Here is a 21,332-nt window from a genome sequence, read left to right on the forward strand (position 1 = left end):
TACCAAATTCCTTGGTTTCCCGTTGAAAAGAAGAAACAAAACTCAAATAATTCTATATTTATTTATGCAAGGGCGATTAGGGTATTTCATTAAAATGTAGATTATGATCCAGCCTTTTATAATAAAATAAAAAGAACACAATAATATTTATCATTTACTTTTTTTATACTTTAAATCTAATTAAATTATATTTCAGATCTTTCAATTTCATCAGTACCTTAAAAATATCAGTAAATTAAACTATTCAACCCAATTGGAAAGGGCTAGGATTCTGGATCCCTAAACAGAAACGGTGCCATTCTTGTTGCAGCCCATGTATCACGTTTTGGCCCATACTGGTTTCGAACCTTTTGGGCCTTCTATTTCAGTTGATTGGTCCTGGACCAATAAGCTTAATCTATATAAGCGAATACAAAATCCAAAAGTCAAAACTGAAGTCCACGGCTTGGCGTTCACCGAGTAATTCTCATCATGTTTATCCAAACAACTTCTAATTTTCATATTATTATGATAATGGTCATCCTATTGATTTCTCTGAAAAATTATTACCAAATGGTACACGGTTCTTCACAATCGCAATCTTCCTCCGGAACCACCTCTCGCCCGAGCATCGTGGGAGCGTCCCCGCGCATCTCAGCCACCGCCACGACGGGAATGCGTCAACGCAGGCTAGGAAGCGGATCTTCCTCTGACATCGACGACAGTGCTGGATCAGGTGCCAACATGCTCCGCTTCTACACGGAAGATGTGCCGGGGATGAGGATCAGGATGAGCCTCTGCTTCATCGGCTTCGTCACGGTTCTCCATGTCATCGGGAAGTTCTACCGCTACAGATATGAAGCTTGAGCCGCGTCTCACCTAGATCTTTCGATCACTGTTTTAACGGTTGATTCCACGGTTAATTTAAAAAAAAAGATGTTTGATTTTGGAAGAAAAGCATCATAACATAGAATCTCACATTCAGTTCTCGTGTTCCTGAATTCTGACCGGACTTTAGCTTAACTTAGTTCCAATAATTCCACTATATATTCAGTTTTTTTTTACTTAAATTTTGGTGTGTGGATCATATCGATATTTGAATCCAACAATGTGACTAATTGGTTCTACTTCTTCCACTTGAATAAGTTTTTATCTAACACAGATTAGCTCAAATATATTGAAAGAACTATGTTTTGTTAAGACAAAGATTTACTAACATAAACCTCTCAACTTTCCATATGAGAGCATCGTTATTGATATTATTTTTAGAAGCATTAGTTAGTGTGGTACATGATAGTCTACAGTGTATTGTCGCAGAGTGTGCTCAATATCAAACTTCTAGTCTTCTATATAGGGTTTGTTCATTGTGGTTTAATTGGTTAGTGTGATTTATAAACTACATCGTTTATTTTTGTGTTTACATAGATTACATCAAAGATAGGAGCTGCGAATCCTAATGTTATAAAAAAATTGTTCGATCAATAGGTATATACACAGTTAATAATAATTATTTTGAAAATTTGATATCGCACCTTAACATCAGACTTATTATGTTTTTCTTGTGAAAAAAATTATGTGGGCGGTATTTGGGAAAAAAAATATGATGCATTTTAGATATTCAAATTAGTTATATAAGAGTATGTTATTTTCTTGATTATTATTAATTTGGATAGAAATATTTAACAATTTAGTTCTCAATATTAAAGATAATTAATTATCTAACCATATGTTTCTTTAGGTTTAAAGTAGAAATAAAATATTTACAATAACAATAATAATAATAATAAAAAATAATAATAAAAGTAATAATGTTAAATATATGATTAATTTTTCTAATCAAACTTATATTACATTAAATTCTTTTGCTATCATTTTTTCATAAATTAAAGCAATAGAATTACCAACGTAAATCGTTATCAGAAAAAATATTAATATTATTTAATAATATTTTATTTTTAATATTATTTTTGATGAACGTGATGTTAATAAATTTGAAATAATAATCCCTTAAAAAAATTGAAAAAGAAACAAATCTTGATAAAACAATCTTATTTAAGAAAAAAAAAAAAAACAAAATAAAACTCCTCTCCATGTCCGGATCTATGTGCATTTATAATCTCTCTGGATACTGTAGTCGCAGCACATTTTAGGGCTTCTTCCTCTCCGATCTCACGATAATATTCGTACGGTCCTCCGCCTTACGCCGTCCGAGGTATGCTCTTCTCATTTGCCGATTCGCGCGGCTACTCCTCTCGCGATCCTCCGGATTTGTTGTCAGTTACACTATTAATTATATTTATGAACTCTAATTAGCTAACTGTGCCTAAAGATTACTTCTTGCAACGTTTTTTTTTACTATTATCCCAACTGTGATAGCCCATCGTGTTTGATTTACTTATTTTATGTAGTGTTTGCCAGGGAGATCTATTGGTGGGACTGTTGATTCGTCATTTATTGCGTTTCTGGGGGAGGGAGAAAGAGCTAGACGGAAGTTTTTGGGTTTCGGTTTTGATGCTTTGCTGTGGTTCCGGATTCTGGTTTCGGCTTCGTGTTAGGTTTGGAGATGGCCAACCCTGGCTCCAAGTTTGTGTCAGCAAATCTGAACAAGTCTTATGGGCAGCAGCAGCAGCAGTTTAATGGTGGTGGTGGAGGCTATCAAGGGCAGGCTTCCGCTGCTGGGTGGGGCCGTGGTGGTGGAGGAATGCTGGTTCTGTCCAAGAACCGGGGCAGCGCTCAGAAGGCTGGTTCGAAGCTATCTGTTCCACCCCCCTTAAATTTGCCCTCCTTGAGGAAAGAACACGAGAGATTCGATACGTCCAGCCCCAGTCGTGGTATTGCTCCTGGTAGTGGAGCGAAGTCTTCTTCATCGCGTGTGGGCTGGACCAAACCGGTATCTGTTGCTGCCTTGTCCGAGAAGAATGAGAGCAATGCTCATGTTCCCTTGGCTGATGTGCTGGAAGCTAAGGATGGGATAAGCCGGGGCACTGGTTCTTATGTCCCTCCTTCAGCTCGTTCTAATGGGTTAGGACTTTTGGGTTCCAGTTCTGGTTCTGTCTCTCGGGATTTTGTACCTTCTACCCAGAAAACTATGGTTTTAAGAGGTGAGGATTTTCCATCTCTGCAGGCTGCGAAGCCCGTCTCTTCTGAGGCATCCCAGAAGCAAAAGGAATCTTTGAACCAGAAACAAAAGCATATCGTAGGTGAGGAATTGAATCAGAAGAAGAGAGACGTCTATCATTCGAGTTCGTTCGTTAATGCACAGCCTTCAGGGCAGCCTTCATGGAATTCTACCAGAAATTTGTCGGTAGAGAAGAGTGGTGAGGGCCGTGGGATAGGTAGGGGGCGACTGGCTGCTCAAACTAGTAAAGAGGATGAGTATTTTACTTCTCCACTACCACTAGTTCGCTTGAATCCAAGGTCAGACTGGGCAGATGATGAGCGTGACACAAGTCACGGGTTTACGGAACGTGGAAGAGATGCTGGATATTCGAAGATTGATAGTTATTGGGATGGGAATCTTGACTTACTCAGGCCGAGCTTTTTAGCTCATAAAGTAGCTCAGAGTCCATATGACGGATGGGGTCAACGATGCAATGAAGCTGCAGGTTTTGATGAAAGGGATATATTTTCAGGTGGCCTTGTTGGTGTTATTAGAAAGAAAAGAGATGCTGCAAAATCAACTGATTTTCACGATCCTATTAGAGAATCTTTTCAAGCAGAACTTGAAAGAGTTCAGAAAATGCAAGAGCTTGAAAGGCAGAGAATCATCGTAGAACAAGAAAAAGCTTTGGAGCTAGCTAGAAGAGAGGAGGAGGATAGACAACAAAGGATTAGGGAAGAGGAGGAACGGCAACGAAGGGTGGAAGAGGAAGCCCGAGAAGCTGCATGGAGAGTAGAACATGAGCGAGTAGAGGCAATTCGAATAGCAGAAGAGCACAGAATTGCCAGAGAGGAGGAAATGAGAAGAATTTATATGGAAGAAGAGAGAAGGAAGCAAGCTGCCAAACAGAAGCTTCTGGATTTGGAAGCTAAGATAGCTAAGAGGGAGGCCCAAGCGTCTACGGCTGCCAGGGGTAACATATCTGCACCTAACATGGTTAATGATGAACAACTAGAGGCTTCAGTTAAGGAAAAAGATTTCTCCAGGACTTTGGATACTTGGGAAGATGGTGAGAGAATGGTCGATAAGTTGACAACTTCAGCTTCATTCGATCCATTTGCTCCTAGCAGGCCTTACGAGATGAGCTGGAGACCTTACCCTCCTAGTGAGGGTTCCTCGAACTTTTTTGATGGGGGAAAAGGTATAATTCGAAGAGATGCTTTTGAAAATGGTGCTAGCTTCTTTCCGTCAGCGTTGGATCAGGAGATTGATCATTACAGTCCAAGAAGAGATGCATTTGGTGGTGGCAGAGCAGCGTCAAGGGCTTATTCTAATGTGAGGGCAAGGAATTCCATGAGACAGCCTCGTGTTCTTCCTCCTCCCTCACTTAATTCATCTCAGAGGGCTCCTTTTGAGCGACCTAATGACCGTTCTGGCCCCTTGGCTGTCCTCGGCGATGAAATTCGTTATACCAATTTTGCAAGAAGTTTACCAATTGGGCAAACATTTTATGACGGTAGTAATCAAAAGGGTCTTGAACTGCCTGAAGTGGAGGTTAAAAATATAACCCCTGAGGACCACATTCAAAACAATAAATCAAGGTGTGATTCACAATCTTCATTATCTGTTTCAAGCCCTCCAAATTCTCCTCCTCAGCTGTCCCATGATGAGTTGGATGGATTTGAAGATTCTCCAGTAAAAGCTGGTATAGCAGAAGTGAAAGGTAATATTTTATCTCAGAGTGGATCTGTTGTCTTGAATGGTAAATCTGGCACTGGGGCATCGGTTTCTGGTTTTTCTAGCGAGGATGAAGAATGGACTATTGAAAATGATGACACACTGCAACATCAAGAAGAATATGATGAGGATGAAGATGGCTACACAGCAGAAGATGAAGTGCGTGATGGCGATGACGAGAATCATGAGCTGAATGAAAAGTTTGAAGTCCTTGAATTCGAAGAAACAGAGCCATCTGATATGGTGGATAATGTGGTCTTAGGCTTTGACGAGGGTGTCGAAGTGGTACTACCGAGTGATGACTTTGAAAGTAGCTCAAGGACCCAAGATAGAACATATGGAATCCCCGACATTTCAGGTAATGCAGGGGAGAAAAGAGGACTAGTTGATGAGGTTCCTGCTGAAGAACAGGGCCTTCTGAATGTAAATGACATGTCTGATATAAGTGCAAATAGCTCCTCTGTTAAGATCAAAGAAAGTGACTTGATATTGGAAAGTTCTATTGGTCAATCTGTTGATGCTTCCTATTCCTGCAGATTAGATCTTTTAGACTGCGTTGATTCCTTGGGTAGCACTGGCTTACCTGTGCAGCAATCAGTCACATGCTCAGGCGATGCCACAGCAGCTGTTGGCCAGACTAGTATATCATCTATATCTTCTGCAGGAAGCCCGACTGATTTACCTGTTAAACTTCAGTTTGGGTTGTTTTCTGGTCCATCTTTGATACCTTCTCCTGTGCCGGCAATACAAATTGGTTCCATCCAGATGCCTCTCCACATCCATCTACCTCTTGGTCAATCCTTTACTTGCATGGATCCATCACAGCCTCCAGTGTTCCAGTTTGGCCAGATGCAGTATACATCTCCTATCTCACAGGGAATATTGCCCATGCCCCCCCAATCAATGTCTTTTATTAAGCCTAACATGCAGGCCCAATTTAATCTGAATCAGAGGGCTGGAGACTCTATGTATAATCAGCCTGCTCGAGATGTTTCTTCCCAGAATGTGGCAGAATTTGAGTTAAACAAGCTTCCAGGTCTCGTTTCGGGACTGCCTGAGCAATCTCATGGGAGCCTTTCCATGGGAATTAATTCTGTTTTGGAAGCAGACAGCCGTGCTGACCATAATATTGGTCGTATGACTTTTGTCTCAAGTGCTACTGATAAAGAAATGAAATCAAAATCTCTACCCCGAATGGAAGAAGAAGGAGATTATGGCTTAGCTCCAAAGAATTATTCACCATCATCCGAAGAAAAGGAATCTGAAAGTCAGATGAAGATCATGCAACAGCCAGTTCAGGCTGCTTCCAGGCATAAAATTTTCAGTGGACCTAGACGTCTTGATCGATTTTATGGTGGCAGGAGAAACAATAATTCCTATATACTCAGACATGCAGATACCAGATCATCTTTCACTACTCATGGCATGCCCGCGAATTCAACTGGCTTTCCGAGAAGGTCTCAACGAACTGCTCAACACACTGAATTCCGGATTCGGGAGAACATTGGCAGGGGGAAAGGACCTCTGATGGTTTCGTTTAAAGATTCAGACTTAGATGATAATCCAAGTTATACAGGAAAGGCCATGGGAGATTTTAGAAGAAGTTGGTCCAAGAGAGGTACCATTTCTAATAGACCTCTGAAGCACAGAACTAAAGTAGAAGTCTCTGATAATATTGATTCCCAGGTGGTCAATCCTGGAGACATGGTAGCAAAAGAGATGGGGAAAAATGTATCTTTTAAGAGCCGAAACATTTCCTACCCCAGTGAAGCAAATTTACCCAAAAAAGTTTCTGAGGATGTTGATGCTCCCTTGCTGAAGGGCATTGTTCGTGTTTACGAACAACCTGGTATAGAAGCTCCCAGCGATGAGGATGATTTTATTGAAGTCAGATCCAAAAGACAAATGTTGAATGATCGACGTGACCAAAGGGAAAAGGAAATCAAAGCGAAATCAATCACCACAAAGGTATCAATGCATATTTTCTCATTATTTTCCTGCCCCTATTTGGAAGATTTTTCGACGGCATGTAATGGCTTACTGATTTGTGTGAACAGAGGGAAAAAATTAAAGCAAAGTCACACACCACACAGGTATCTATGCGTATTTTTTTTTTTCATTTTCTAAGTACATTTAGCAATTTTCGGATGACATGTGGTTGATTATATTTTCTCTTCATCTATGAAACTCGTGGATATCAATTTTTTAGCAGCCACCTTGCAAATTGCATGCTCCGAAACCAAATTCCATTGTCTCAGGAGGCACAAGTAAGCTCGCCATGCCATATGAGAACCAAGAATCTTGCTTGGATGTTACTGTCTCGGAGAGCCATCAGTTGGCACACGATGAAGTATCAACAGGGTTTGCCACATCTGTTTTCCAACCTCTGGCCCCAATTGGCACTCCTATAAATTCTGAAGCCCAGACTATCAAGTACTTACCTCTGTACAGAAGCTCAAATTTTTTAATCTTATTTAACACCATCTTTAATGTGTTGCAACACGTTGTTGTAGGCCCCAAACAGGTTCTATGACTGTTGTATCTAGTGGCGAAAAAGGATGTGAGAGTAAAAACAATGGAACAAACCAAATCCAATTGTCATCGACTTCTTGGAGCACTTCAGGGATTAACCAACAGGTACGTTGAATTTCTGTTAGGCTGTTCCCTTTTTAAGGAGTTATATTAGCTGGTTGTTATTCATTGTAAATTGTGTTTGCTATTCCTTGAAATGTCCAGGCGTATCACACGAAAGTCATTTTGTCTTTGAAATTCAACTAGTGTATATAAAACCTGCCCGTTTTAATTCTCATCTGAAGTCATTGGCATTTCAATTTAACTATGGTATTTTAGTCGTGGATTATATATAAATCATGTATCATAATCATTATTTTGGATCGCCATGTCTCTTTTTTCCTGAGTAAAGTTTTTTACACACCGAGCCTTGATGAAGTTGGTGTTGAATGTCTTGAATTTGGAACAATAGTTTAATTATCTCTTCCTTTTAGCCGGAGAGGAAAGTTTAAGCGATAGCTTGTTGCCTTTGCATCATTGAGTTTTTTTTTTTTTTTTTTCTCATCCTGTATTCTAAATGCCGACAGGACCTTAAGCTATGTAAGATTGATAAAGGGATCTTGTCAACATCGTGGACAGTTGACTTTTTGCATCTTTTCCAAGCAAAAAGTTATATCAATTGTCAATGAATTTGATTTCTTGTAGGTTATGTCACTGACACAGACCAAACTTGAGGAGGCTATGAAACCTATGCGATACAATTCACACAATTCTATTGTTGGAGATCATTCCAGCACAGCTAGTAATGCTATCTTGCCAACAAAGTCCATTTCGGCCAAGGAGAAAACATTTTCCTCTGGTGCATGTCCAATCAATTCCTTGCTTGCTGGAGAGAAAATTCAATTTGGTAAATTCTCGCTACTACAAGTACAGTTTATCTCGCATTAGTTCATCCCTCAATATATATTTTTTCCATACTAGGTGCTGTGACATCTCCTTCTGTTCTTCCTCCTAGTAGCCGTGCAGTATCACATGGGATTGTTGCTCCAGGTTCTAATCGAAACGATGTGCCAATATCTCGCAACTTTTCAGTGGCTGAAAATGGTAGTTCTCTTTTTTTCGGAAAGGAAAACCATTCCACTGATGGTTGTGTTCCATTACAAGATTGTGAGGCTGAAGCTTCTGCTTCTGCTTCTGCTTCTGCTTCTGCTTCTGCCATCTATGTTGATGATTTAGTCAGGAATGGGTTGGGGCTATTAAGTGCGGCTAATGTTCCAGATACCAAAACTTTTACCGGTCCTGATATTGATGTCATTACCACAGGTGAACACAGAAGTGTGACTCATTTTTATGGGTGGCCTTCACACATTTGTAATTACAATCTTGACTTCTTTTTACAGGTGTAATCGGAGGTCAGCAATTGGTAAATGAATCAAAAGGTGAGGAGTTGCTAACCGTATCCCTTCCAGCAGATCTCTCTGTCGAGACAACTCAAATCTCCGTGTGGTCACCATTGCCAAGTTCTTCTGGCCAGATGCCTTCTCATTTTTCTAGTGGTCCATCCCACTTACCTTTTTATGAGGTAAATCCAATGTTGGGCAGTCCACTTCTTGCTTTTGGTCCGCATGAGGAATCTTCTGGCTCATTATCACATCCACAAAGGAGTACAGCACCCAGTTCAGGACCTATTGGTAACTGGCAGCAATGGCATTCTGATGTGGACTCATTTTATAATCCTCCAGCTGGGTGCCGTCTAATTAATCAATCTGGAGGTATTCCTGGTGTTCAGGGGGGCCCACATATGGTTGTCTACAATCATTTTGCTCCAGTTGGTCAATTTGGTCAATATGGACAATTCGGTTTGAGTTTTATGGGAACCACCTTCATCCCTTCTGGACAAACTTCAACTTCTGTTCAAGTTAATGATGGAGACATACATAGCATAAATACGACATCCACTGAGCATAATGCTTCCAATATGATGGCTCCTATTCGGCATCTTGCCCCTGGATCTCCACTTATGCCTATGGCCTCACCCTTACCCATGTTTAATTTATCTCCATTTCAGGTAAAAGAATCTAGTTCGTTGTGCAAGTCATGTTGTGCTGTTGAAAAACTGTGCTATGATTTGGCATATTAGTCATCGTTTCCTTTTTTTTTTTAGTTTTGATAATCGTGATGCTCTAAAGTAAATCATCTTATATGTGATACTGCTTCCCCTGTTAGTTGCTTCAGCTTGTTTGATCTCTCCTTTGCAAATTGAGGAATTATACAGTGGATTAAAATTGCTATGGGACCGTATGAGATGATTTTTTTTCGAATTTTGTTTGAGCTTTCTTTTTTTCTCGGTGCATTCTTATTTAACATTTCTGTCATACAATTTCTTGTTCAGAAAAGGTTAAATTTCTCTTTTTTCAGTCTGCCCCTGATATGTCTGTCCAAGCTCAATGGGGGCATATTCCCATTTCCAATGGTTCAGTCTCGACGACCTTGCAGCCGCAAGTAGAAGCTGAATTTCCTTCGCAAGTCAATCATGGGCATTCCGTCGACCACCCTGTTAATGTTAGTATGTTTGCTGAACCTCAGATCCAAACAACGTCAGACAATGTCCCAAGTTTTTCTGTTGCCACAGAATCAAACATGGCCCCATTTTCTGCTGAACTTGGGCTAGTAGATTCAATGAGATCCCCTGGGGTTGTCGCATCTGGGCAGAGTATGGTGATTCATAGCTCTTCTTATGCTGACAATGCTGAATCTGGTGAGGCTGGCACGCCTCCTGAGGATAGCCTTGGCAATCATAGTAGCAAACACCGGAACACAAGTTCTGTAAAGACTCAAATTCTACAGAAGAATCTGCCCATCCAACAGGTTAAGCCTGCTGGTCACAGTCATCAAAGAGGGGGTGTTGCTCACAGGAACAATGCTGGAAATGAATGGTCACATCGTAGGACTGGTTTCCATGGAAGGAGCCATTCCAGTGGTGTGGATAGGGGTTTTCCTGCTTCAAAAATAAAACAAATATACGTGGCTAAAACATAGTGTTAATGGGAACTTTTGAGGCTTTTGTTCACCATGGTATAGACTTACACTTGAGCTGCTTCTCCTTCCAGCTGCCAACGTCTTCACCGAGGCATGATGTTAGAAACGAGTGGACTTTGAAAATAGACTGTTATTTAACGAATGGAATACATACGTACGACACATCATCCTCTCATGTTTGCTCTTTTGTTTGAGGAAATAATTCTTTGTTATCTTTCCAAGTTTCTTCTGATAGTTCAACCGATGAGATCTAGTGTTAAATGTAATCTGAGTGTGGACAACCCTGTTTCCTGCGAGATTTTGGGTGGATAGGTCAACCATGAATCAGTTGCTCCATCGTGGTTGTTTCTTGACTCGATGCTGTTGTGCTGATAAATTGCAAGAACTGACGTTTGGCATTCTGCCTCTCGTTTCGTCCTTCAGGGATTGGTCTCTTTGGGTTATGACGATGTATTTATACATTTTAATTATTTATAAACTTATCGTATCAGTGTTAACCAAAATTCATCTATATGAGACAAGTTGTCTTAAAAAGGTCTACTTTTGATGCCATAGTTTTTGCCACTCTCTTCTCCAAGTTTCCGCGTACTGCTTCATAATACTAGAGAAATCAGCACTTTACTCCGGGATGCAGCATTTCTGTAAGTTGTACGCATCTTTAATTCTTCCAAGTGACTAATAGAGATATAGATTTAGTATTAGTTTTCCTGGATTCGTTGTCCTCTCCATTCTCTCGGCTCTTTCTTGCAAGCACCTCTATGCATCTGTGTAATTTATTTATTTTCACTTGTTTATGTACGGGTTGGGTCTGGCCTCGCACCTCGGTGGTCGCGGATACATATTTTTCGGCCACCTTGGTATCGAATCGTCGGCTGGCATAAACTATGCTGCTATTGTGTAAATTTGATGGAAGAACTCATCCCGACGAGGGCATTTATTTTAGCATCGAACAAATCTGAACATGAGAACTTCATATGCATTTTAGTCGGCATAAATCTTTTTAAAATTATATGATGAGACAAGTCAGAATACATGTAACATTTTTATGCAGACTTGTTGATAAGTTTGTTCACGTTCTATTTCAAATGTTAAAAATACCTTCATACATTTTAAAGCCCAATTACTTTTGGCAAAAACTTGTGTGAGACGGTCTCATGGGTCGTATTTTGTGAGACAGATATTTTATTTGGGTCATCAATGAAAAAATATTAATTTTTATGTTAAGAATATTAATTTTTATTGTGAATATCGGTAGGGTTGACTCGTCTTACAGATAAAAATTCGTGAGACCGTCTCACAAGAAATCTATTCATTATTTTTACTCGGTAGAAAACCAATTTTGCGATATTTCCTACTTAAAAAAAAACTTTGTTAATTTAAGCAAATTTTGGCGATCTTCATATTACTAATAATAAATGAAAAAGAAAAATAAATTCTATCAGCTGATTAATTTAGTTAAAAAATTTCATACTTTAAATTATTTATTAATAAACAAATATATATAATGTATCATACTTCAAATAAGTTACAGGTAGTTTAAAGAAAAAAGTACATTTTCTAATAGAAAATTTCAATTACTATAATAACGTAAATCGATTTTGCCCTAACTCTATCAATCTTTGCTTAAGTTAAATCAGAAAATTTCAATTATTCAAATCAACGGAACATAGTAAAGGGACTAACCTTAAAATCTGGGTGGTTTGGATTACATCCAATCCAATTCTCCTGTACGTTTGAATGTCGTGTCTCCAAATTAAGACCAAAATAATCCTTTTTTTATTTATAAATAAAAAAAATTATTCAAATTTTATTCTTTGATTCTTCTACCAGTTCTAAATTTAAACATCCATAAACAAAATTAAATTATATTTTTTTATGCACGTTTTTTTTTGGGTTCTAAAATCATAGCACATTAGAAGATATCACGAAACCCTGTCCGAATATTTTATCGGATGAATTAATATTTTTGTTTTTTGCTGTTGTGGAGTCGAGGGGATTTTTCGCGTCGTTTTAGTCGTCGTGGTCGACGTGGAAGAAAGGAAACGAAGGAATGTTATTTTCTCAGAAAATGTAGAATAATACGTGGAAGAAATAAATGAAGGAATGTTCTTTTGGAAAAATGTAGAATAATACATCTACCGAGACGAAAGGCAAAGCTGTTTTGGATTGTGCACCAAAACAATAATCTAAAAATTCCAGTTAATTACTAGCAATGCTAGATTTATTTTTGCTGGAAATTTTGAAAAAGGTTCCAAATATAGGAGAAAGTAGGGGATCGGAGTTGTGCTAAATTTAGTTGAGTAGTTGGCGTCAACATTCTTGGGAGTTGGAATGTCGTTTAAAATCGANTTTTATTGTGAGAACAAATTACCAGTATTTACTTTCCCATGTTTTCTAATTGTAATAAAAAGGAGAAGCATGAAATGACAACTGGATGCAATGCCAATTGCCAATCCAAAACAATTCCCCTATTTCATTCAATTTTTTTTTTTTAAATTTATACTTGGCATGTATGATACATATTAGTGTTTCTGTGTACACGTCGTTACATGTTTGTATAATTGTTTTTTTAAATATAGTATTTTTGATATTTTAATTATTATTTGGATTATAATGTCGATACAATTATATTAAATATGTAATTTGTGGGTTATAATATGTGAATATTGGAATTTATAGAAAGTGGGTATTGATTAATTTGTAGCAGATGATGTGTTGATATTTAAATTTGTTGATAGATGTATTTGTATAAAAATCAATTGATGTCACAAAAAATTTTTTTTCAAAACTAATTTGGCTGGTGAGGTTTTGTAAGAGTAGTACAAAATGACACCAACAGTTGCGAATTCCACAAAGACTGCTTCGTTTTCAGCGCGATTCTCACGTTGAATATTATACATGATTCATGCCTTAAAGTTGAGCCCGTGAACTTTTAAAATCTAGAAAACTTAGTGAATACGAAATATTTTTCCTCACAATTTTTAAATCTAACTTTCCTCGTAATTTTTTCTTTCTTACACTTTTTCATCCCAAAATTCTTCTATCAATTTGTTTAAATTTTCTCTATATATGGCTAGTATTGATGTGCTTTTACACAATCAATATCATGCAGCAGTTGCAAAAACATGAGTCCAACCGACCTTCCTTGATAATTAATTCGAGAACAATATTCCTCCAATAATCATCAACGCTACATACCGATATATATATTTCACGACTTCTACTTCCGAACCATTATCATCAAATGCGATGATTATAGAGCAAATCCCAACCGAGACACATATGTTGCCATTGTCCAATTGTATGTGAAATATCTATTACAGTCACTAAGACACCATTAATTGTTAGATCACAATTTATCGAAACATCTTGTAATGTGACAGTTTCTTCACCATATCTAAAATAAAATGTGCGCGTCGTCATCGTTCAACAAGAGTAATAATCAAATGATTGTCAAACACTCCAAAACCACATTGCAAAAACCCAATATGATTTAAGTGCAAGGATACACTTGTATAAATAATTCCCAACATAGATCATGCAAACCAGATTGTCTAATCGCTCAACTCTTACACTATCATAAACAGTTTCGGAATGTTGATTAGATACATGTCGCTTGTAAGTAAAGGACTCTGAGATATTCTGAAACTCGATTTTCTGCTATTTTGAAATAAATTATCAAATGGTAAATTAATACAAAATATTCAAACAAGAAATGAAGTAATAAATATAAAAATAAAACTTAAAAATTTATTAAGAATAAATTAAAAATAATATTATAATACTTAATGTATGTACAGAATGGAAAAAATCAATATTCACTTTTCAAATGTACGAACACTTGTTTTTTCGTTTGAGTAATTCACTTATCAAATACAAATATTGAATAGGATGTTGAGCTTTATTTATAGAAAACCAAGAGGATGCTCGAATAATTGAAGTCCGCAAACTTTCAACTTTGATCACGCGAAGCTGCAACGTCTTTTCACGTAAAATGCTGCAGTTGAATCCTGAAAAATTTTACGCCCGCCCGCCATTACTGTCCAAATTATTTTTGAAATTTATTTTTTTTAAATTAATAATAAAAAAAACCCATTGTATCGATCGAGTATACCGATAATTATTATTATTATTTTTTTAAAAAAGAGAATATAAAGATTGGTGTAAAAAAATAGTTTAAATGTATGTTGATTATTAAGTGAAGACAGTCGTGCAAAGTAGAAATATCTACGAGAGACTCACAGAGAAGAAGGATATATTCATCTAAAATCAAACAGACTTGGCAGATATTTCTAATACTTAATTACTGAGACTTTTATATTTTAAAAAAAATATAAATATATAAGTTACGATATATAGATCCATGCATTTTAATTAATTTGATGGTAAATGGTAAAACTAAAGGTGAAAATACATTATACGAATTTTTGTCCATATGACTAGAATTTGGCCTTCAAGATTAAATTATTATAATTTACAAAACATATATAAAGCAGAAATTATCTTGAAATTCGAAAATTATAAATTATGCATAAATAAAAATATCTCGAACACAATATTTTAATTTTTTTAGTCACGGCTGATCCCACGCACACCTGGGTGTGTATATGTATCTATATGCTCCATGGGTTTGATATGTGAAAATCCTATTATTAAACCACATTACACCTTATAAAAATGCTTTAATCATTCAAACAATTCAATTACCATATTTATTTGTAATTGACATATAACTAATATTTATTTTACTCGAATAATTAACTCATGCATTTTTAGATAGCTTAGAACGAATAATTGATTATCAATATTGTCAAATTTCAGTTTTAGTCGGTTATCTTAATTTTATTTTATAATTTTATTGGGTTTTTTTTTCTGACATGACGTTGATGTAACATCGTTAATCTCGATAAAAATGATTAAATTCATTGTCTACGTGTCCAAGATCGAGCGGCTCATATTACTAGAATTAATTGATCTCATAGGAGAAGACTCCATGAAAGCTAGGTTTGCCAAAAAAGATTCTTTAGAGAAACGTGCGTGTCTTGTCTTAATTATTTTCTTATCAACCTTTTATTTATTTAGTTATCCATATTTTTAAATTTTTAAATGATTTAACGACTTAGAACATAAGAAATTATTAATATTTGTAAAGTTTTCTATTTTAATTAATATAGTTCCACACAAACTTTATTTACCATAAGAAAATTTTGATATATTCTGCATACCATATATTTTTCAATTTCTTATTATTATACTGACCACCCCAGTTGATTATCTACGATACTTAAAGACTTTACGAATTTATAAAAGTCGATTTCAATATATAAAAGCTCAAATCAACTATGTTCCATATTGTATCAAAGAGTTGGTAGTCATATTTTTTTAATTAATACTAAATTGTATAGTTTTATCTCAAAACCAAACAGATCGATCAATCACCAAATTTTTAAAAGTTCGATGTCGATCAAGCTCAATATAAAGATATTCAAAACTTGATCTCACAAGTTCTATTCATAAATTAATTGGTTACCAATTTTAGATATTAAATTTGAGTAGGTCTCATGTGAGACCGTCTTACGTATCTTAATCCGTGAGACGGGTCATCCCTACTCATATTCACAATAAAAAATAATATTCTTAGCATAAAAAGTAATACTCTTTCATGAATGACCCAAATAAGAGATCCGTCTCACAAATACGACCCGTGAGACCGTCTCATACAAGTTTTTGCCATTAAATTTAGCTTGTATATTCGTATTTATTAAAATGTTCACAATATATATATATATATATAAATGATTTGATCGATGTAGCCAAAAAATGTAATTATTCGGACTACTCTGCAAGCTCGTAAACGGATCTAAGTAGTCGTAGACCAGTACTCCAACAAGTTCATAAACGGATCCAAGTAACCGGCATAGAGCAAATTTTATGGGTTATCACCTATGTCATGAATAAACGTCAGAGACGTCAGGATTTTCTCGGCATAGGCACTCTGACGCCCAAGTCAGAAAATAATTTAAATATATTATCTGCAAGCTAGAGATGTTAAGGATAAAATAATGAAAATATACCTTGAATAATGAAAATCATCCCATATTTATAGATTTTTTAGGAATATGTAGCGGACTTGAGCATTTGTAAGCAATTTGAGCTTCAATAATGAGGCTGAATATTTAAATTTGGTCATTGACCTTTGTATGCAAACTCGGTTGAAATACTCACGAAGAGATCATTTTATTAATTAAATAGTTGATTGAAGTTAAAAAACAAAATACCCCCAATATGAAGCTTTAACAAATGGCTGAATAATTAAATATGTCCATTATCCCTCACAATTATTAATATTTTTTTTTACACAAAACTAATTATTGTACATATATAAATATAAATATGTAAAAACAATAATCTTTTTATATATTTAATTACAAAATGTAGCCGGCTTTCAATATAGCTTTCACACAACTAAATTTGGGGTCACACAAAATTAAAAAAGACTTATACTTGATCAAGATTCTACGAGCCGACTTAGACTCACATTCTTAACTTGATATTCGATCTTCACAATTCAATCCTTATAGTTTACCGTTGTTCCCGATTTTGTCCTTCAACATGCACTCCATATCAAAAATCTGACGAAAAATGATTAAAATTGAAAAGAAGTAAAAATTAATAGATTAATATCGCAGATAACATGATAAAAAATATAAAACATACTCGTTACGGTATTAAAAAAAAATTGTAATTTCCCTTTATAAAAATAAGAGAGAATATTCATGCTACGACCGTCTTTCTTTTTCTTTTTTTTTTCCTGTTCTTTCTTTTAACTGTAAATGTGGGGACTCCAACCACCTACTCCCCACTGAATCAACTTCCCTCGGTAGCTCACGGGACACGATAAATGTATAATAAATAAATAAATAAATATATATAATAGCTTCTTAAAAATTCTTTAAAATAATATTAAGTTATATACCATAAACAATTTGAATATTTACCTTAGTAAAAGCTTTTAAATAATCCATGAATCGAACTAATTAAATTATTATATAAAATAGCAAATACAATAATATTAGAAAAGGACAGATGTAATAAAATTTCGAATTTTATTACAATATAAAAATATATACATACGCATCTATATACGGTCGATTAATTTATTTTATTGAGTATGCAAAATGGTCTCAGAAAACTATGATGGCTTAATCATTGTCACCGTAAAAGCCTCTCAACTTTTTTTTCTTTGAAATCTTTTTTCTGACCTACCTAAGTCTACGTATATAAAGTAGAGGTAGCATTAATATATATATATATATACTAACCGTACTTATTTATGTGTCTATCGTTGTGGTGACACTTATCTAGTTGATATACAATTTGATATTTCATAACGTCCATTAGATGTGTATTTTCTTAACGTAAACACGGAGATGAACATAGTTGATGCTCGACTTAATTAAAGTTCAAGTGCCACAAGCCCCTTGGCTCGGTGGACTCGAGTTCGAGACACATATAAGAAACCCTCAGCTAATATAAAAAATAAAATAAAATTCGAGAATTCTCGAGTTTAATTGGTTCAAATTTGAAATTTTAATATATAGTATATGCTAATTTTATGGTACAATATATTTACAGTAAACTGTAACTATTGTGCTGTCAACTAATTATGTACACACAGATATTCCTTTGAATATTATCCAAAACATATATTGACACATATTGATTTAAAAAAATGAAAATTTCGACAATTCTAATAATAATGTCGTTAAAAAAATAAAATAAAATGTTGGAAAGTGACACACAGAGAAAGGGAGAGTGGTCCAGGTGAGTCTATGGCTGACCAGCTTTTCAGAGGCAACAGCCGTGTAAGAGATAAGGTGAAAGAAACAGGGCAAAAAAAAAAAAAAAGAATCTCCCTTTAAGCTAGGTTTCATTCCAGTGTTTCATTATTATTTTCTGCTAACATGCAAGAAAAATACTAAACTCTCTGCTCCAGCTTCCCTCATGTAAATTTAGTTTCTTGACCTTTAGATCTTTTTTGCTTTGTTTTGAGGGAAACAGGTCAAGAAATTCTCCAGGTTTTTGGCCATTTTGACAAGTAATCCTTTGTTTTCTTGTTCCTGTTCGTGAGTGAAAACACACACACAAAAACAGACACAACAACTCTTACATGCTTTTGAGCTTTGGAGTATTAATTAGTTAATTAATACTTGATTTTGTTCAAAGTTAATTTAAGGATTTTGCTGCAGAAAAAATGATGTCTGATGATGGGCTTTCTGCTGTTCCTACTTCCATTAGAGGGTTTATTCAAGATCCTGATCGTATGAACCCTAGTAATCATTCAAACCCTAGTTCAAATCAATCCAAGAGGAAAAGAAATCTACCCGGAACACCAGGCAAGCATAAATTATATAAGAAAAATAAATTTCAAATACCCCAGAAAATATATTCTCTCGTCTGTTTTTCTTGTTCTTTGAAATACTGGAATAAGACATGTATTCAGATCCAGATGCGGAAGTGATAGCACTGTCTCCAAAGTCTTTAATGGCAACAAACAGATTCATCTGTGAAATATGCAACAAGGGTTTTCAGAGAGACCAGAATCTGCAGCTTCACAGAAGAGGGCACAATCTTCCATGGAAGCTTAAGCAAAGAACAAACAAAGAAATGAAGAAGAAAGTTTACATTTGTCCAGAAAAAACTTGTGTCCACCATGACCCTTCAAGGGCACTCGGGGATTTGACAGGAATCAAGAAGCATTACAGCAGAAAACATGGCGAGAAGAAATGGAAGTGTGAGAAATGCTCAAAGAAATATGCTGTTCAGTCTGATTGGAAAGCTCACAGCAAGATCTGTGGAACAAGAGAGTACAAATGTGACTGCGGAACTCTCTTCTCCAGGTATTGATTATGCAATGTTTCTTGAAGACACACACAATATTATCTCTCAAACTTCTCTGTCATGCACCGTGTGGTTCTGTTAAATGGAAGTCACACGTGGAATTTAATATATTCTTGGTTTGGTGAGAAATAAATGCACATCTGAAATTAATGGCACTGAGTTAGAGATTTGAATGGATGAAGGAATCTCCCTATGTATCGGAAAATCTTCCTTTTAAAACTAGGATCTTGAATCCCATAATCAATTCTGCTCTCATTTCTTGGAAACCGTAGAGGTTTCAAAATTAGTAATGAGAGCAATTTCCTTGTTTCTATGTTACAGAAAGGACAGCTTCATCACACATAGAGCCTTCTGCGATGCATTAGCGGAGGAAAGTGCAAGATTCACTCCAGTTCCTTCAGTAAATTTGAATCTGAGAAACCAATTATTGTTGAACAACAATCTTCACAATGCTGCAAATTCCCAATTTGCCACCATATTCAGGCCTGAACTTGCAGGATTAGAATCAGGAAACCAGCTGAGTATCGATAATTTGCAGAAACCAAGACTTCCCATATGGCTAGACAATACAAGTCCTCATCTCAATCTGAATCCCATTCAAAATCCAAGTTCTTCGGATGCAAATTTCTTGGCATCGAGTTCAACCACCTTGCCTGAATTAGTGCAAATGGCCGCCGCCTCGCAGAACCAGTGGTTGATCAACAGATCATCGGGAGCTTTAAAAGAAGAGGAGGAAGACAAAGGTAATAATATGTGTGAAGCTATAAGTTCACTTTACTACAGCAGTAGCAGCCAAAATCAGCAAGAAACAAATCATCCACCAGCTCCAATGTCAGCTACCGCTTTACTGCAAAAAGCAGCTGAAATGGGATCAACCAGAAGCAATAATTCAGCCATTTTCGGCACCGGCTTCGGGCTGATGAGCTCAAACTTCTCGAGTCTCGGAAACTTCAATCCCTTGAACCAGCCAAGAAATGAAGTTCTTCAGATGAATATTAGGAAACCCGAGAATTTGAATGGATTAATGGCTTCCACTTCTGCTTCAATACTGACCTCCAACAATGGTGGAGACGTCCCCGGACTTTTCGAGTCCAGTAATCCATTATTGGGCAGCTCAAGAATGAACTCAGATCCTCTAATCATACTCACAAATAACAAAGGAAAACAAGCCCAATCAAGCGCAGTAATCGAAGCAGAAAGCAGTTTAACCAGGGATTTTCTCGGAGTAGGAGGGAATGAACTAGCGAAATTCGCTTCCATGGGTTCTTCAATGGATTTGAGGCATTATAGCCGGAATATCTGAGCTCCCATGTATGGTAAAAACCATGAAAACTTACCGGGGGTTAAAAATCCCAAGACAAAAAAGCTTCCTTATTCCATAAGCAGGAGTACAGTCCTTGAAAAACAGAAGAGATCTTGTGAATTGTCAGAGAAGAGAGGGGGACACTGCATGTTGGAGGAGACGTGACAAAAAGGTGACTTGGCAATCACAAGACTGAATCAAATTCATATTTTACTGCACGTAGAAAGCTTTCTTTTTGCCGATGAATTAAAACTAGCTTAAATATTTCAGCTTTCCTAGGGTTTGATGATCCATTAATATAATGGACCACAAGAACACTGTGCGCATGTGATTATTGGAGGTCAGTATTATGTATGGAGTGTGATTTTATGCATGTCGAAAAGAGAGTTTTGCATGTGAGAACCTGCCTCAAGCTTGCCAATTTCTTGGCATTATTAGCATGGACGTAAAGGAGAGGGCATGTAATTTGTTAAAACTATGGAATCATTTGTCGGACAGATCATTTCAAGAACGAGTCAACTTTATTTTTTTAACCCTAATTTGTTACAATTAGATCTCGAATTTTAATTAGTATATGTTTGTTATATTTCATATTTAAGTAATTTGGTTTTATCTCTTTATTTATGTAGTTCCTTTTTATATGTTGAAAAATACATATATTCATGTGGATTTTCGATTAATAAGTACTTTCTATTTACCTAAGTTTATAATAAAAGTAAAAACTTGTGTGAGACGATCTCATGGGTCGTATTTTGTGAGACA

The 21,332-nt window shown here is 36.1% G+C and overlaps 3 protein-coding genes across 12 annotated transcripts; all 3 read left to right on the top strand.

The window, feature by feature from the left end:
• Positions 1–538: 538 nt before the first annotated feature.
• Positions 539–1,077, top strand: LOC140972425 (uncharacterized). The gene has a single exon (XM_073434857.1). It carries the CDS (start codon positions 553–555, stop codon positions 844–846), a length of 294 nt encoding a protein of 97 aa, XP_073290958.1. The 5' UTR covers positions 539–552; the 3' UTR covers positions 847–1,077.
• A 977-nt stretch (positions 1,078–2,054) lies between these two features.
• LOC140973109 (uncharacterized) lies at positions 2,055–10,859 on the top strand. 8 transcript variants are annotated; one of them, XM_073435689.1, is made up of 9 exons: positions 2,055–2,191; positions 2,388–6,784; positions 6,874–6,909; positions 7,026–7,249; positions 7,330–7,453; positions 8,033–8,234; positions 8,309–8,650; positions 8,728–9,395; positions 9,746–10,859. In XM_073435689.1, exons 2-9 carry the CDS (start codon positions 2,543–2,545, stop codon positions 10,364–10,366), a joined length of 6,459 nt encoding a protein of 2,152 aa, XP_073291790.1. In that variant the 5' UTR covers positions 2,055–2,191; positions 2,388–2,542; the 3' UTR covers positions 10,367–10,859. The 8 variants fall into 8 exon arrangements, with proteins under 8 accessions (XP_073291790.1, XP_073291793.1, XP_073291796.1 ...); XM_073435692.1 differs by having other exon boundaries at positions 8,051–8,234; XM_073435695.1 differs by having other exon boundaries at positions 7,026–7,231; positions 7,354–7,453.
• Positions 10,860–18,281: 7,422 nt separating this feature from the next.
• LOC140973110 (zinc finger protein GAI-ASSOCIATED FACTOR 1-like) lies at positions 18,282–21,045 on the top strand. 3 transcript variants are annotated; one of them, XM_073435697.1, is made up of 4 exons: positions 18,283–18,464; positions 18,616–18,762; positions 18,870–19,266; positions 19,589–21,045. In XM_073435697.1, exons 2-4 carry the CDS (start codon positions 18,621–18,623, stop codon positions 20,568–20,570), a joined length of 1,521 nt encoding a protein of 506 aa, XP_073291798.1. In that variant the 5' UTR covers positions 18,283–18,464; positions 18,616–18,620; the 3' UTR covers positions 20,571–21,045. The 3 variants fall into 3 exon arrangements, with proteins under 3 accessions (XP_073291799.1, XP_073291798.1, XP_073291800.1); XM_073435699.1 differs by having other exon boundaries at positions 18,283–18,444; XM_073435698.1 differs by having other exon boundaries at positions 18,282–18,762.
• The last annotated feature ends 287 nt before the right edge of the window (positions 21,046–21,332 follow it).

Source organism: Primulina huaijiensis, chromosome 3 (genome assembly GCF_012295235.1).
Source record: "Primulina huaijiensis isolate GDHJ02 chromosome 3, ASM1229523v2, whole genome shotgun sequence".
Lineage (NCBI taxonomy): Eukaryota > Viridiplantae > Streptophyta > Magnoliopsida > Lamiales > Gesneriaceae > Primulina > Primulina huaijiensis.